General features: G+C 38.1%; 1 protein-coding gene across 1 annotated transcript in view; it reads right to left on the bottom strand.

Moving 5' to 3' along the window:
• The window catches only part of plb1 (phospholipase B1), a 75,341-nt gene that overhangs the window by 22,368 nt on the left and 35,473 nt on the right, over positions 1-17,500 (bottom strand). Inside the window, exons 13-30 of the mRNA XM_061893794.1 lie at positions 17,409-17,462; positions 17,217-17,264; positions 17,043-17,129; positions 15,445-15,505; positions 15,321-15,379; positions 15,145-15,218; positions 15,016-15,059; positions 12,853-12,961; positions 11,698-11,749; positions 11,549-11,629; positions 10,137-10,202; positions 9,961-10,061; positions 9,798-9,879; positions 6,049-6,153; positions 5,866-5,961; positions 5,707-5,778; positions 5,548-5,625; positions 5,415-5,475 (exon numbers count right to left, since the gene is read on the bottom strand). Coding sequence (XP_061749778.1) covers positions 5,415-5,475; positions 5,548-5,625; positions 5,707-5,778; positions 5,866-5,961; positions 6,049-6,153; positions 9,798-9,879; positions 9,961-10,061; positions 10,137-10,202; positions 11,549-11,629; positions 11,698-11,749; positions 12,853-12,961; positions 15,016-15,059; positions 15,145-15,218; positions 15,321-15,379; positions 15,445-15,505; positions 17,043-17,129; positions 17,217-17,264; positions 17,409-17,462 — 1,330 coding nt within the window. The remainder of the gene's footprint in view (positions 1-5,414; positions 5,476-5,547; positions 5,626-5,706; positions 5,779-5,865; positions 5,962-6,048; positions 6,154-9,797; positions 9,880-9,960; positions 10,062-10,136; positions 10,203-11,548; positions 11,630-11,697; positions 11,750-12,852; positions 12,962-15,015; positions 15,060-15,144; positions 15,219-15,320; positions 15,380-15,444; positions 15,506-17,042; positions 17,130-17,216; positions 17,265-17,408; positions 17,463-17,500) is intronic.

Below are 17,500 nucleotides of genomic sequence, written 5' to 3'. Positions count from 1 at the left end.
AGACTATTTTCTGCCTTTTGAAGTAAAATCCGCAGCCCCTTTCTCACTCTGTTAGAATCTGCAGCCCCTTTCTCACTCTGTTAGAGTTTTATCATTGTTGCTTTTTTGTATAAAAAAGGCACTAACACGGCTGTTTCACATTATTTGGAAAAGCGGACATTTTTCATGTCATTTTGTGTATGAAAAAACACTGATCTGGCTATTTTCCTCTATCTGTAAACATTATTTTTTTTGTATAAAATGGCATTTTATGACTACTTTATTTCACACTACATCTAAAATGTAACATTTTTATGTAATTTTTTTTGTATACAAATGACTGACCTGGCTATTTTCTACCTTCTGAGATAGAAGCCACATTCCCTTTCACACTGTCTGGAAACATTTTATTTTTATTTTACACCATCCGTAAATGTCAACTTTTTTTTGTTACTTTTTTGTATGAAAGGCACTGACCTGCTATTTCACACTTTTTTCTACAAAAAGGCTATTTTACATTACTGTATCTGTAAACAGTTGACATAACATTCTCAGCCATCTGAGTATAAACCTTTTTTCCTTGTTACTTTAAAGAGTTGTAATTTTTCATGTCAGTTTTATTTTATTTGTGAAAAAGCACTGACCCGACTATTTTCCACTCCTTGTAAACACCACCTTTTTTTCTTGTTACTTTTTTGTGTAAAAGGCGCTGATGGCTATTTTACACTATATGTAAACATTGATTTTATTTTTTTGTATGAAAAGGCGCTGACGCTTTTTCATGTTATCTGTAAAAGTTAACATTTTTCATGTAATTTTTTGGGTATAAAATCACCAACCCGACTATTTTCTGCCTTCTGAAGTTGAATCTGCAGCCCCTTTCTCACTGTAAGTATTTTATCCTTGTTACTTTTTTGTATAAAAAAGGCACTGACACGGCTGTTTCACACCATTTGGAAAAGCGAACATTTTTCATGTCATTTTCTTGTATGAAAAAGCACTGATCTGGCTATTTTCCTCTATCTGTAAACATTATTTTTTTTAATCAAAAGGCACTGGCCTTATTTTATGACTACTTCATTTTACACTACATCTAAAATGTAACATTTTTATGTAATTTTTTTGTATACAAATGACTGACCTGGCTATTTTCTACCTTCTGAGATAGAAGCCACATTCCCTTTCACACTGCCTGGAAATTTTTTATTTTTATTTTACACCATCCGTAAATGTCAACTTTTTTTTGTTACTTTTTTGTATGAAAGGCATTGACCTGCTATTTCACACATTTGACATAACATTCTCAGCCATCTGAGTATAAACCTTTTTTCCTTGTTACTTTTTTGAATAAAGAGTTGTAATTTTTCATGTCAGTTTTATTTTATTTGTGAAAAAGCACTGACCTGACTATTTTCCACTCCTTGTAAACACCACCTTTTTTTCTTGTTACTTTTTTGTGTAAAAGGCGCTGATGGCTATTTTACACTATATGTAAACATTGATTTTATTTTTTTGTATGAAAAGGAGATAACGCTTTTTCATGCTATCTGTAAAAGTTAACATTTTTCATGTTATTCTTTGGGTATAAAATCACCAACCCGACTATTTTCTGCCTTCTGAAGTAGAATCTGCAGCCCCTTTCTCACTGTAAGTATTTTATCCTTGTTACTTTTTTTGTAACAAAAAGGCACTGACACGGCTGTTTCACATTATTTGGAAAAGCGGACATTTTTCATGTCATTTTTTTGTATGAAAAAGCACTGATCTGGCTATTTTCCTCTATCTGTAAACTTTATTTTTTTTGTATAAAAAAGGCACTGGCCTTATTTTATGACTACTTTATTTTACAGTACATCTAAAATGTAACATTTTTATGTAATTTTTTTTTTTTATACAAATGACTGACCTGGCTATTTTCTACCTTCTGAGATAGAAGCCACATTCCCTTTCACACTGTCTGGAAACATTTTGTTTTTATTTTACACCATCCGTAAATGTCAACTTTTTTTTGTTACTTATTTGTATGAAAGGCACTGACCTGCTATTTCACACATTTGACATAAAATTCTTAGCCATCTGAGTATAAACCTTTTTTCCTTGTTACTTTTTTGAATAAAGAGTTGTAATTTTTCATGTCACTTTTATTTTATTTGTGAAAAAGCACTGACCTGACTATTTTCCACTCCTCGTAAACACCACCTTTTTTTCTTGTTACTTTTTTGTGTAAAAGGCGCTGATGGCTATTTTACACTATATGTAAAAATTGATTTTATTTTTTTGTATGAAAAGGAGCTAACGCTTTTTCATGCTATCTGTAAAAATTAACATTTTTCATGTTATTCTTTGGGTATAAAATCACCAACCCGACTATTTTCTGCCTTCTGAAGTTGAATCTGCAGCCCCTTTCTCACTAAGTATTTTATCCTTGTTACTTTTTTTGTAACAAAAAGGCACTGACACGGCTGTTTCACACCATTTGGAAAAGCGGACATTTTTCATGTCATTTTTTTGTATGAAAAAGCACTGACCTGGCTATTTTCCTCTATCTGTAAAAGTTTTTTTTTGTATAAAAAGGTACTAGGCCTATTTTACTACTACTTTATTTCACACTAGATCTAAAATGTGACATTTTTCTTGTCATTTTTTTTATATGAAAAAGCACTGACCTGGCTATTTTCCTCTATCTGTAAAAGTTTTTGTTTTTTTTGTATAAAAAGGCACTTGGCCTATTTTACTACTACTTTATTTCACACTAGATCTAAAATGTGACATTTTTCATGTCATATTTTTGTATGAAAAAGCACTGATAAGAAGGCCCAATACCATAAAAAACATTTATAAACCATAAGAAGAATGTCGCGGCCAGGGTACATGCATGGAATGCGCCCTCATCCTTGCACTCTACTTGTCGCACCCCGGGTCACGCCCACGGCCACGCCCCTTGAGGGACGCGCCGTTTGTGTCTCCGCCTTGCAGCAGCCACCAGCTGCAATCATTCACCGGCAATCAGCGCACCTGCCTATGATGATAGAGCTGCCTTCTTAAGCCTGTTCAATCTGCCATCCCGCGCCGGAATATAACCTTATGTTCTCGTACAGTAAGCCACATCCTGCTTGATGCAATCCAGCTCTCTCTGTGTTTGCTCCTCCGTGTTTTCAGTGTCTGTTTTCTTGTGTCGTCCCCGCAGTACCGTCCGTCGCCTTAAAAGTAAGCTGTGCGTCTCATTTTTCCCCGGCTCTCCCTCTGGACTCTGACTGCCTCCCTCGATCCTTGACTTCCCCCGCTTTGGACTCGAACCTGTAGACTTCTCTCTCCCCTGGACTTCCTTGTCTTTTTTTCAGCATTTACAGTAACACTCAACAGCTAATCTACACACATAGTCTTACACCATACACACTCTTGGATTTTGTCACACTTCATTACCTCAGTTAGTATATTTAGTATTGTTTGATTATTATATATATATATGGTCTATATTATATATTGCTTATATTTTATATTGCTATAGCTAGTCTATTTATACCTGCATTGTCATTTCCATCCTTACACTTTCCATCAGTGTAACTGAACTACTGTGTTGAACAATTTCCCTTGTAGATCATTAAAGTTTTTCTAAGTCTAAGTCTATACATACAGTACATATAACAAATCTTAAAGCTACAGATCTCTGGTGTCTGTGTCGTCATCTCCCCTTAGTCAAACATAAAAAATTAAAATTGATCCTGAAACACACGGGTAGCCAATGCAGAGATTTTAAAACTGGTGTAATGTGAGCCCACATTCTGGTCTTCGTCAGGAAATGTGCCGCTGAATTTTGGAGTAATTGCAAAGGTGTATTAACCTTTTTAGGAAGACCAGAAGGCAGGGTGTTACAATAATCTACACGACTCGTAAAAAAAACATGCATTAGCATGTCCGTGTTGCCCTGACAGAGAATTGGGCGAACGCTGGCTATATATTCTTAAAATGATAAAAACCTAATTTTTGTTGTGTCTCGGTTCTGTATAAAAAGCAACAACACGATCTGACTTTTAGATGCAGTGTGAAAGCGCACAGAAGAGTCTTCGCTGGGTTCTGTATGAAAGGCATAAACAAAGGGTCGGCAACCTAAAATGTTGAAAAAGCCATATTAGACCAAAAATACAAAAACAAATATGTCTGGAGCCGCAAAAAAATAAAAGCCATATTACATAGAGAGTGTCATGAGATATAAATTGAATTATGAGGACTTAAAGGAAACCAAATGAGCTCAAATATAGCTACAAATGAGGCATAATGATGCAATATGTACATCTAGCTAGCCTAAATAGCATGTTAGCATCGATTAGCTTGCAGTCATGCAGTGACCAAATATGTCTGATTAGCACTCCACACAAGTCAATAACATCAACAAAACTCACTTATGTGCATTCATGCACAACTTTAAAAGTTTGCCGGACGAAATGAGACAGAAAAAGAAGTGAGATACAACACGTCTTAGACAGTCGGAGAAAGTTATACATGGAAAAAAACTAGGTTGAGTTCAAGAACCGCCAAAATGAGTGGGACAAAATGGCGCTCGCAAAATACTCGAATCAGTGAGGCATGTTTAATAAAAACAGTGTGCTTTATAAGAATTAGGGAGGTTTGTGTCATGTTTGTCCTCCGACAGAAACTATACTAAAACAAATAATGTATTTTTTATATTTTTTTCCCCTCATCTTTCTATTTATCAAGTACCTAGGAGTCTTGTTCACGAGTGAGGCAAGAGTGTATCGTGAGATCGACAGGCGGATCGGTGCGGCGTCTTCAGTAATGCGGACGTTGTACCGATCCGTTGTGGTGAAGAAGGAGCTGAGCCGGAAGGCAAAGCTCTCAATTTACCGATCAATCTACGTTCCCATCCTCACCTATGGTCACGAGCTTTGGGTCATGACCGAAAAGACAAGATCACGGGTACAAGCGGCCGAAATGAGTTTCCTCCGCCGTGTGGCGGGTGCTCTCCCTTAGAGATAGGGTGAGAAGCTCTGTCATCCGGGAGGAACTCAAAGTAAAGCTGATTCTCCTCCACATCGAGAGGAGCCAGATGAGGTGGTTCGGGCATCTGGTCAGGATGCCACCCGAACGCCTCCCTAGGGAGGTGTTTAGGGCACGTCCAACCGGTAGGAGGCCACGGGGAAGACTTAGGACACGTTGGGAAGACTATGTCTCCCGGCTGGCCTGGGAACGCCTCGGGATCCCCCGGGAAGAGCTGGACGAAGTGGCTGGGGAGAGAGAAGTCTGGGTTTCCCTGCTTGGGCTGCTGCCCCGCGACCCGACCTCGGATAAGCGGAAGAAGATGGATGGATCATACATTTTTGAAAAAGCTCCCGAGAGCCACTAGGGCGGTTGCCGACCCCCTGGCATAGACGAAGAGATGCCGGATTCTCTGTGTGAAAGAATCTGTTGAGTTTTACCTGACGTGGGCACAGGGTCTGATGGATGCGTGTTGAGGCAGGAGAAGTCGCTGCCCCAATTCTAAACACACAAAAAAAATGTTTTAAAAAGGAAGATTACACTCAGCATAGACAGGAAGTGGAGTCAATTTACGTTCACTGGAGGAGGAGTCGGCGGAGGTCCTGGGAAAGTGTAGTTGCTGTTGGCAGCTGTTCTGAAGAATGGAGCAGCCTGACAGGGACCAAAACAAACATGTACATTGAATATTTTATGAATGATGCACATGTAATAACGGTTAATAAAAAAGTTCACCTCAGAAGGACACTTTAAATCAATCCCGGCCATGAAATCTTGCGTGAACGTCTTGTTTCCTACCGGCTCCAGCTACAAGATCGGGAAAAGTCGGCGATTTACTTTGAAATATTCGAGCATCCGAGCCAAAATGTGTGCGTTTACGTTGCCGCTTCCTACCATGTTGTTCCACAGAGCTCTCGCCATCAGAGTGTGAGCTCGCTGGCTTAGGTGAAAGCAATCAGGTGTGAAGTAGGAGCGATCGGGCCTTCCGTCCTTCAAAGGAAAAACATGGAGTTAGGAAGCGTGTGCATGAGTGGGCTTTTGTGGAAAGGGACGTTTGGGACGTGCGCCTTCTTTTACCGGCAAAGTAGGAAGGAAAACTTCTCTGTAGAAAGGCTGCAGTACTACAGAGAAGTTGTCGTGGGTGTCATAGCGCCCGGAGTCCACCAGCTCCCGCATTGCATGCTGGGAAAAAAAACACAGCAATCAATAGCGTAGTCAAGTTTAACATTGTCAGGACTATGACTTGGATTAGTTTTGCTTCTTCGATGCAGAGACCTAATCCTGCGGTCACCAAACCGGAACCCCTCAACGCCTTGACTGCGCCAAGAAATTCTGTCCATAAAAGTTATGAACAGAATCGGTGACAAAGGACTGGATCGTGAGATCGACAGGCGGATCGGTGCGGCGTCTTCAGCGATGCGGACGTTGTACCGATCCGTTGTGGTGAAGAAGGAGTTGAGCCGGAAGGCAAAGCTCTCATTTTACCGGTCGATCTACGTTCCCATCCTCACCTATGGTCGTGATCTTTGGGTCATGACCAAAAGGATAAGATCACGGGTACAAGCGGCCGAAATGAGTTTCCTCCGCCGTGTGGCGGGGCTCTCCCTTAGAGATAGGGTGAGAAGCTCTGCCATCCGGGAGGAACTCAAAGTAAAGCCGCTGCTCCTCCACATCGAGAGGAGCCAGATGAGGTGGTTCGGGCATCTGGTCAGGATGCCACCCGGACGCCTCCCTAGAGAGGTGTTTAGGGCACATCCAACCGGTAGGAGGCCACGGGGAAGACCCAGGACACGTTGGGAAGACTATGTCTCCCGGCTGGCCTGGGAACGCCTCGGGATCCCCCGGGAAGAGCTAGACGAAGTGGCTGGGGAGAGGGAAGTCTGGGCTTCCCTGCTTAGGCTGCTGCCCCCGCGACCCGACCTCGGATAAGCGGAAGAAGATGGATGGATGGATGCAGAGAGAATTTGGAACAAGCCAGGCGAGAATGTGAGTACATGATGAATTTATTAATACACTAAATACATCATCCAGTGGTTCTCAATGGTGGATGAAAACTAGACTATACTCACGAAAAAAAAAACAGCACGATGGCATGGCTATATACAAACGAAACAAAAGACACTAACTGTGGCACAAACATACCAAAAACTTACACTAAAATAAAACAAAACTAAACAAAAATCTTACGTGACGTGGTTCAAACAATAAACTACGTGGCGAGGCATGAAGGTTGGCAAGGAAAGGTAGGTGCGTGGTCATGAGGGTTCAAATTCAAAGTCCGGTAGGTAGGTAAAGTTCCCAGGCCGAGGACCAGAAAACAAATTACTTAAATAGTAGCTGTGGTAATTGGAAACAGGTGTGAAAGCTGAGGACCGGGGCGTGACTAGGAAACCAGGTGGAAATTAATGGGTAACTATGGAAACAAGAGTCCAAAAAAACAAAACATAACATGATCAAACATAAACCTGATTCACAGGCATGACAAACGTCATTGGTGCTTTTCTAACATCCAATCCAGTGGTTCTCAACCTTTTTTCAGAGATGTACCCCCTGTGAACATTTTTTTAATTCAAGTACCTCCTAATCAGAGCAAAGCATTTTTGGTTGAAAAAAAGAGATAAAGAAGTAAAATACAGCACTATGTCATCAGTTTCTGATTGATTAAATTGTATAACAAAATATTGCTCATTTGTAATGGTCTCTTGAACTATTTGTAAAAAATATATATATAAAAATAACTAAAAAACTGTTGAAAAATAAACAAGTGATTAAATTGGTGACAAAATAAATACATTGGTGATAAACAAATCAACAAGTCAGTCGTGAAAAAAATGTACTAAATTATATCGAACATAAAACAAATTTTAATATATGAGTCATGAGATGAATAAATGCATCGGTCATCAAAAAATAAATTAGCAGGTTCATTCAGAGATAATTTACTAGCTACAATTTAAATATCCATCCTTTTTTATCGCTTGTCCCTTTTGGGGTCGCAGTGGGTACTGGAGCCTATCTCGGCCGGATTTGGGCGGAAGGCGGGGGTACACCCAGGACAAGTCGCCACCTTATCGCAGGGCCAACACAGATAGACAGACAACATTCACACTCACATTCACACACTAGGGCCAATTTAGTGTTGCCAATCAACCTATCCCCAGGTGCATGTCTTTGGACATGGGAGGAAGCCGGATTACCCTAGGGCAGGGGTGTCAAACTCAAATACAGAGTGGGACAAAATTTTAAACGGAACAAAGCCGCGGGCCAAGGTTGAACAAATGAACCTTTTAATAGGGACCCAAACACGTTTTGCATTAAATATTGAACAAGCAAGGCTTATATAACTTTAGTGACATGCAAAATCCAGTTTCAAATAATAATAATGATAATTAAAAGAATATCAATGGTGTATCAAACAAAATACAAATAAAAATTGTATGTCTTTTTTTATATTTGCAATCTTCTGAGGTAAATATCACATTTTGTCCACAGGCTAATAATAAATTTGAAAATAAAATAACAATAATGAATGAACCAAACATTCAAGCCTTGAAGTAGCAAGAGAAAATGCATGAATAAAACGTTAATTATTGGTCAGTTTGCTGGAAGTTTCCCGGAAGAGTTAGTGCTGCAAGGATTTCTGGGTATTTGTTCTGTTGTGTTACTGTGCGGATGTTCACCCAAAATGTGTTTGTCATTCTTGTTTGGTGTGGGTTCACAGTGTGGCGCACATTTGTAACAGTGCTAAAGTTGTTTATACGGCCACCCTCAGTGTGACCTGTATGGCTGTTGACCAAATATGGCTTGCATTCACTTGTGTGTGTGTGTGTGTGTGTGTGTGTGTGTGTGTGTGTGTGTGTGTGTGTGTGTGTGTGTGTAAAAGCCACAAATATTATCTCACACGCTGTTAGTATGGAGGAAAAGCGGACATGACGACAGGTTGTAGAGAAGGCTAAAGGCAGTGCCTTAAATGTACGCACCCAATATAGTTGTCCAGGTGGAAATCGATAGAAATTCGGGAGAATGGTTACCCCCGGGAGATTTTCAGGAGGGACACTAAACTTCGGGAGTCTACCGGGAAAATTAGGAGGGTTGGCAAGTACGCACCCAATATAGTGGTCCAGGTGGAAATCGATAGAAATTCGGGAGAATGGTTACCCCCGGGAGATTTTCAGGAGGGACACTAAACTTCGGGAGTCTACCGGGAAAATTAGGAGGGTTGGCAAGTATGAGTATTAGCGGTGAATGCGGTGTTACAGCGGCACCGACACTGTATAACACCGGCGGGCCAGCTCTAATGCTAAATTGATATTGCCTATAGGGCCAAATTAAATTACACGGCGGGCCAGATTCGTCCCACGGGCCAGAGTTTGACACCCATACCCCAGGGAGAACATGCAAACTCCATACAGAAGCCTGGGGATCAAACCCAGGACCTTGGTATTGTGAGGCACATGCACTAACCCCTGTACCAACGCGCTGCCACAATTTTCATTCTAGACCTCCATAAAATATATACATTTTGCCATGAAATGAATACATGAATATGTTCAATTTCTGATTGGATTTCACAAATATTTAATCAATGAATAATTTATTGCAACTTCATCCCTATTGAAATATATAAAATTGGCCATTTACTTATGGGCCAATAAATAAGTAAATAGCTTTAATACAACTCTTTCAGATTTTATTTGACAGCTTAATGGAAAATAGTAAATGTTATTTTACATTGTACTTATTTATTTGTATATATTATTTTGATGCATATCTACAAAACATATCATGTTGTGGCCAGGAAGTACTAAAGTATTTACAGCAAGTACCTGATAGGCTCTGCTGTACTCGTTGACCTTCTGGAGTTCAACCGAGCCATCTCTTGGCTTCAGTACGCAGGGGCAAACTATTCTGAAACACAAACACATAAAACATGGCATCGATTGCCACATCATCAGGTTTTGAACTTGAATAACGGCAACCACGGCTGACCTGACAAACCAGGTGGGGCAGCCCAGAGTATTATCTTTATGCAGATCACGCAGCGGTATAATGTTCAACAGCTCTACCAGGTTGACCAGCGCACGTGGAACCTACAGCACGCGGTAGGAAACGTAGTTTGTAATCTCGCTTTCGGGGGGTTTTGTGCATGTGAAAGTCAGCCTTACTTCATCGTGGAGTATATCCAGAGCTTGACGGATACGGGCCGCCACATTCCTGGGTGAGAAAAACACCTGTAAAAGAAGAAAACCAGAGCTCACGTTAATACCAAAGGAATATGTGTGGTGTTCGGGTCTGTGGGAGCCGTTTTCATTTTTTATTGAAAGAAAAATGATACAATTAATGAATTCTTCAAACTGAGACTCGCTGACTCTGGCTCATTTTCTGTGAAGAACATATATCAGAATTCATATTTAAGGACCACAAATCATACGCCCCCCAGCACATTTCTATTACATATAAGATGTCCGGGTCTGTGTACTTACCCCCCACACCCCATCCCACACACAGCAAGCCGAGACAGGAGGACAGAGTGTAGGTACTGTTGTGTTCCGATCCGGTCTTCTGCCGGTCACCCCCCAGATTCGTTAGATGACACATAAGCTGGTTATAAATGAATCCCAGGCAGAGTTGCTTATTTTGATATTTTATTACCAAAGCTTTGGGAGACCAATATAGATACACCAACCTTTCAATCGCATTGCCCAAATTGATCTCCTATTCAAACGGGAAGAGAGTACTTCTTTCTAGATTCGTTAGATGACACATAAGCTGGTTATAAATGAATCCCAGGCAGAGTTGCTTATTTTGATAATTTATTACCAAAGCTTTGGGAGACCAATCTAGATACACCAACCTTTCATTCACATTGCCCAAATTGATCTCCTATTCAAACGGGAAGAGACTACTTCTTGAATCCGCAAACAGCCCCCCACCCTCCGGTACCAATACATATGTCTATTGTTCTCCTTAGCTGAGCACATGATGATATAAGAAAGGGAGTATATTTCCTCCTCACATTCCTAAAGCCAATGTTAACTTGCAGTGTACCAAAGACATGAGATTATAAAATAGAAAAAGTACAAATGGAAAACACTAGCTATTTCGAATATGACTACAGAAAAAAATTACTCTAAAATATGGATATAGATAGATATCTATCTCCGTTAGTACACAGACCATCAGAGTGTCAAATGTGCGAGAAAATGAGAGCAGACAGTGTTGACAAACAATGGTGCAACCTTGTGTGGGAACCGCAGAAACTGGCAAGGAATTTTTCCGTGCAACGTTCATATTGTTGTTACTCAAGCCAGCGTTTGTGGGTCTGATGGACCCGTTGCATTTTGTGGCTTTTAATGCTTCATAATCAAACAATTTTATATCAAAATACTGAACAGATGTTTATTGGGATAAGGAAAAAATCTGTTCAGTATTTTAACATAAAAGTGTTTGATTGTGAGACATTAAAAGCCACAGAATGCAACGGGTCCATCAGACCCACGAACGCCGGTTTGAGTAACAACAATATGAACATTACACAAGGCTTAAATTGCAAAAAAATAAAATAATAAAAACTCACGCTGTCCGTGCAGAAGTCACATATGTCATTGCCTCCAATAAACATGGTGATCACTTTCCAGTCGTTGTGGAAATCAATTCTCTGCAATAAACATGCCAACAGTTATCATGACTACTGTACTAGTATTGTTTTAGGCCTGTGTCATTTACCGTGTCATTTTTCATCCTGGCCACTAAGACGTGCACTTGTTTCACCACATCACTTAAAAAAAAAGAAGAAAGTAACATCATTTCCATTCACTAAATTTGTATAATTGATCAATTAGTCCAGGTTCTTCTATTTTCACATGTGTATGAAAAGTCCCAGGTCATGATACTGTACTCTCTCCAGTGTGGCTTTTAGTCAGTGGCGACCCGTGCTTTTCCCACCTAGGCCTTCAGTGGTGTCCGACTTCTAAGATTATCTCTCCAAATACCGAAAGGGAATAAGCGGTAGAAAATGGATGGATGGATGGATACCATAACTGGTGTCACCACATGACCATTGCTGGAAAAATACTATACAGGAACTCATTTACGCATTACTTTGTATTAAATCACCTCAACAGTGTAGAAAACGGTGGAAAAAGGAGCTGAGCCGGAAGGCAAAGCTCTCAATTTACCGGTCGATCTACGTTCCCATCATCATCTATGGTCGCGAGCTTTAGGGCAGACCGAAAGGACAAGATCACGGGTACAAGCGGCCGAGATGGGTTTCCTCCGCCGGGTGGCGGGGCTCGCCCTTAGAGATAGGGTGAGTTGCTCTGTCATCCGGGGGGAGCTCAAAGTAAAGCCGCCGCTCCTCCACATCGAGAGGAGCCAGATAGGGTGGTTTGGTCAGGTTGGCACCCGAACGCTTCCCTAGGGAAGTGTTTAGGGCACGTCCAACATTTTTGCTCTGTGATAAAAATGGAATAAACGGGGAAGTCCTTCATCATACATTAATCCCTTTATATTTGTAATCCATACTTTGGAGCAATGTTCACGGACTCAAGAATATGGCTTGATTCTTTCTTAATTCCCCCTCGAGGATTAATAAAGTACTTCTGATTCTTATTCTGATAGCGTCCCGTTTGCTGTTGAGCAATGCAGGAATGGGAGTTGATAAGATTTCTCTGGCTCTGATTCCACTTTTGGTTCTGCCAAACAGTTCGGTTCTTAAACGGTTCTCTTATGGATTCTTATTTAGAAAACAATGAGACAAAAAGAATCATTTTTTATCAATTGAAGCCAACAATACGACCTGCACAAGCTGCATTGATTAGTAGTGAGCGTTAAATAAAGTTGGTAAAACTGGAATGACCGTAGGAAGTGAGGATGACTGACCCACTCTTGGCCCCGGCGACAGCCTGGTTGAGGAAGGCTCCAGTAGAGTCGGCCTTGCCTATTCCTTGAGAGAAGCCCGTCAGAGAAGGGTTGAACTCCTTTAGGATGTCTGAACAATAAACGCACACACACACACACACACACACACACACACACACACACACACACGCACACACACACACACACACATTACATAGGGTCTCTGACTGTACAAAAATGTTGAAGTAAATGTTATTTTTATTTCATTCTGTTTTTACATATACATATATATATATATATTTGTTGTGACCTAATCACTAATAAATTACAAACTGAAAACAGGAAGTGAATTAACTAACAGAGATTCTTGAGACAAGGTGAAGAGTTTGGAATAAATCAAGTCTGCTTCTCCCTACTCCTTTTCCGACATGCTGGATTTTGCTTATGTGTGAAATAAACTAAACTATTATTTATGCATTAGTTTTCAATTGTGCATGTTGATCATTCTAGGCAAACCCATGGCAAATTTGCAATCGATGTACTCTCTGAACGAAATGCAACCATCATATTACTGTTTATTTTTCCCAATGACATGATGCAGCCAAGATTTACATTTACAGTTTCTTCTAAAAAAAATTAATATTTTAAATATTGTAATATATATATATATATATATATATGTTTGACATTTTTTTGACATTTATTTATTTATTTCGGCAATCTTCACATAAAACAAAGAATAACAACAAAAAAAGAAAAAAAACAAAACACTCATTTGAGCAATGATTGAGCCGAAAGGGTGTAGGTTGAAGCAACGCTTATATAAACCTCCCCCCTCACAACAAGAACAAGGTTCAAAATATATAAAATTTAAAACATGCTTCACTTATATTACTTTTTTTTTAAACAATATATAAGCAACATATATGTAGCACACATCTCATATACACAGTTTAACATTTAAATCAAACATATACATTTGTACACTTATATATATATATATATATATATATATATATATATATATATATATATATATATATAGATATATATATATATATATATATATACACAATTTATTTAAATTCCATATAAAGTGGTAATATATACATTTTAATATAACCTATATGTATAATTATGAAATCATAAATTGTATTTGTATACATATTATATATTATTGTCTTTCGAAAACAATGTTTGCTCTTCTTTCTTATATTTACTAATGATAAATGATTTAAAAAGCTTTTTAAAATGGTTTATGTTGGTGCTGTGTTTTATGTGAACATATATGTATGTATATACATATATATACATATATAGAGTGTGTATATATATATATATATATATATATATATATATACATATATATATATATATATATATATATATATATATATATATATATATATATATATATATATATATATATATATATACATCAAGGCAAAAATAAAAATACAAAAATATATATACAATGGGGCAAAAAAGTATTTAGTCAGCCAGCGATTGTGCAAGTTCTCCCACTTAAAATGATGACAGAGGTCTGTAATTTTCATCATAGGTACACTTCAACTGTGAGAGACAGAATGTGAAAAAAAAAATCCAGGAATTCACATTGTAGGAATTTTAAAGAATTTATTTGTAAATTATGGTGGAAAATAAGTATTTGGTCAACCATTCAAAGCTCTCACTGATGGAAGGAGGTTTTTGCTCAAAATCTCACGATACATGGCCCCATTCATTCTTTCCTTAACACGGATCAATCGTCCTGTCCCCTTAGCAGAAAAACAGCCCCAAAGCATGACGTTTCCACCCCCATGCTTTACAGTAGTTATGGTGTTCTGGGATGCAACTCAGTATTCTTCTTCCTCCAAACACGACAAGTTGAGTTTATATCCAAAATGGATACATGGAGGATACAGCAGAGGATTAGGAGAATGTCATGTGGTCAGATTAAACCAAAATAAAACTTTATGGTATAAACTCAACTTGTCGTGTTTGGAGGAAGAAGAATACTGAGTTGCATCCCAAGACATTCTGTCTCTCACAGTTGAAGTGTACCTATGATGAAAATTACAGACCTCTGTCATCATTTTAAGTGGGAGAACTTGCACAATCGGTGGCTGACTAAATACTGTTTTGCCCCACTGTATATATATTTATATATAAAATCAGAATACATACTTGGCAGAGTGGTGACTGTGGTGATATTTTCATCCCCACCAATGCTGAAAAGGTAAGAAATAAACACATAAAGGTGCTTGATGTACCAAGATACTGAACGTACTTATTTTCAATATACTTTAATGTTACCTCCATGATAGTCCTCTGTACTCATTGATGACCAGAAGAAGATTGTCAGACTTCGCACCAACGCCATTTCCAGCCTGCCACGTCACACAACACAGTAGCAGAATGTTTGTTGACGTATTGATTACCCAGGAAAATCGACCAATATGGATCAATATATAGGAGAAGAAGACACGGACTGTCAGAGAGTCACCCAAAGCTGCCACCACCTTGATGTCTGCGGGTCGGAGGTCATGAACTGCACACAAGTGTCAAAGCGATGCCGTCGCTCACATGAAAGGATCATGTTGTGATTTTCAGTACCTGACTTTGGTGTTGTTGGAGATGGACGACGGTCTGTGCAAGGTATCTCACTTCCCATGACCTGAACAACACACATATATTATATATACATTTATGGATGTAAAATGTTTATATATGAAGTATAAATATTAGCTGATTGTTATTACATATACCTGTACTCTAATTGTTTGAATATATATATATCTATATATATATGTATGTATTTATATTTAAACACATTGTTTTGCCCTTTATCATTAGTAGTAATATTATTATTTATATTATGTTTTGACACAATAAAACATAAATACAACAAGACAAAAAATAGAAATAACAAAATAATACAACAGTAATATTATATTGTAATAGTTAATTATTAAATATATAATGAAAAATTGTAATTATTATATGTACTTCTTCCAAAAGGGTCAAGCAGTAAAAAATGAAAAAATGGAAAATATTATATTTACTATATCTTATATGTATTTAATGTAGAACACTATTATTATTACTAAAATATTAGTATGTTTATTCATTATGTTATCAAAATAATTGTCCATCCATCCGTCCATTTCCTACCGCTTGTCCCATTCGGGGTGGCGGGGGGTCGCTGGAGCCTATCTCAGCTGCATTCGGGCGGAAGGCGAGGTACACCCTGGACAAGTCGCTACCATCGCAGGGCCAACACAGATAGACAGACATCATTCACATTCACACACTAGTAATAATTATAATTTACAATTATTTAAATTACAACTTATATGAAAATATTACCTTTATTTTAATATGTATTTAATATGTGTTATCATTTTAATGTAATGTAGTATTTCTATTACACACATATATATGTACTTATATATACAACAAAATATAGGTATTTATACTTATTATTAGTAGTATTATTAGCGTCAATATATGTATTATAATATTTTAAAAAATCATACGCAAAAATACAACTGTAAAAAACAAACAAAAAAACACCTAATAAATAAAACAACAAGTATAATACCGCGCAGTAAACAATATAAATATTATTTCATTTTTTTCATATTCAATCATTGTATTCATCATATTTTACAATTATATTTAGAACGTTTGAATGAAAATTTGGAAAATATTATATTTATTTTAGTACTGTATTAATTGTTTATTATAATTAATTAAATATATTTCCTTGTATTTTTATTGTGTTGCTATGTATTGCAACTTATATTTATTTTGACTATATTATGATTCATAGTACGTGACAATGCAATATCAATTCAACACAGAATTGATATTGCATTCTGTGTTGATATTGCAACCCATATTCAACTGAATATGGGTTGAAAAGGATTTGCAAATCATTGTATTCCGTTTATATTTACATCTAACACAATTTCCCAACTCATATGGGGACAGGGTTTGTATGATGAGTTATAATTAGAACATTAATAATAAATGTAAAATAGTACAGAACTGTTCTGACAATCGTAATACACACCTTGTACATATTAATATTACAGAAACATTAATCATAGGCTGCTGCCCCCGTGACCCGACCTCGGATAAGCAGGATAAAATGGATGGATGGATGGATACAGTAATGAATTATGAATGATTTTAAATGGATAAATTACCGGGTCTGTTTGCAAAGGAGCGCTGCGGTTATTCACTTCTTGTCTGTTGTCGGGCAAGTTGAGCGGCGTCCTCAAATAAGGTCGCTCCTTTAGAATCACACATCAGTCACTTTTTTTTTTTTAAATTCCACAACACAAGTTTGGTGGATTCGACCATTTCTGTTTTTGTCTTACTTGAGTTGGACACGCGCTGAGCTGTGATGGACTGCGTGAGGCCTGAAGCTGCAGATTACACCATTTCAAAGGGCAACACAAAGGGAGAAAGAGACAATGTTGCCATCATCCTTTTAATCTTCCGTATCTTATTTTAATCTAATCTACTTTACAGGGCAATAAAAGGCTAATCGGTGACATCATTTAACTCACCAGGTTTGTCCACAGCTGCACGGCCGGTTTGCTGACGTCAGCCAAAATGTCCTCCTGAATAAAAACAGAAGAAGAGCTGTTTGGTTCTTCAT

Source organism: Nerophis ophidion, linkage group LG03 (assembly GCF_033978795.1).
Source record: "Nerophis ophidion isolate RoL-2023_Sa linkage group LG03, RoL_Noph_v1.0, whole genome shotgun sequence".
NCBI lineage: Eukaryota > Metazoa > Chordata > Actinopteri > Syngnathiformes > Syngnathidae > Nerophis > Nerophis ophidion.
Note: the sequence above shows the minus strand (reverse complement) of the source record. Positions and strands in the feature narration are given on the sequence as shown.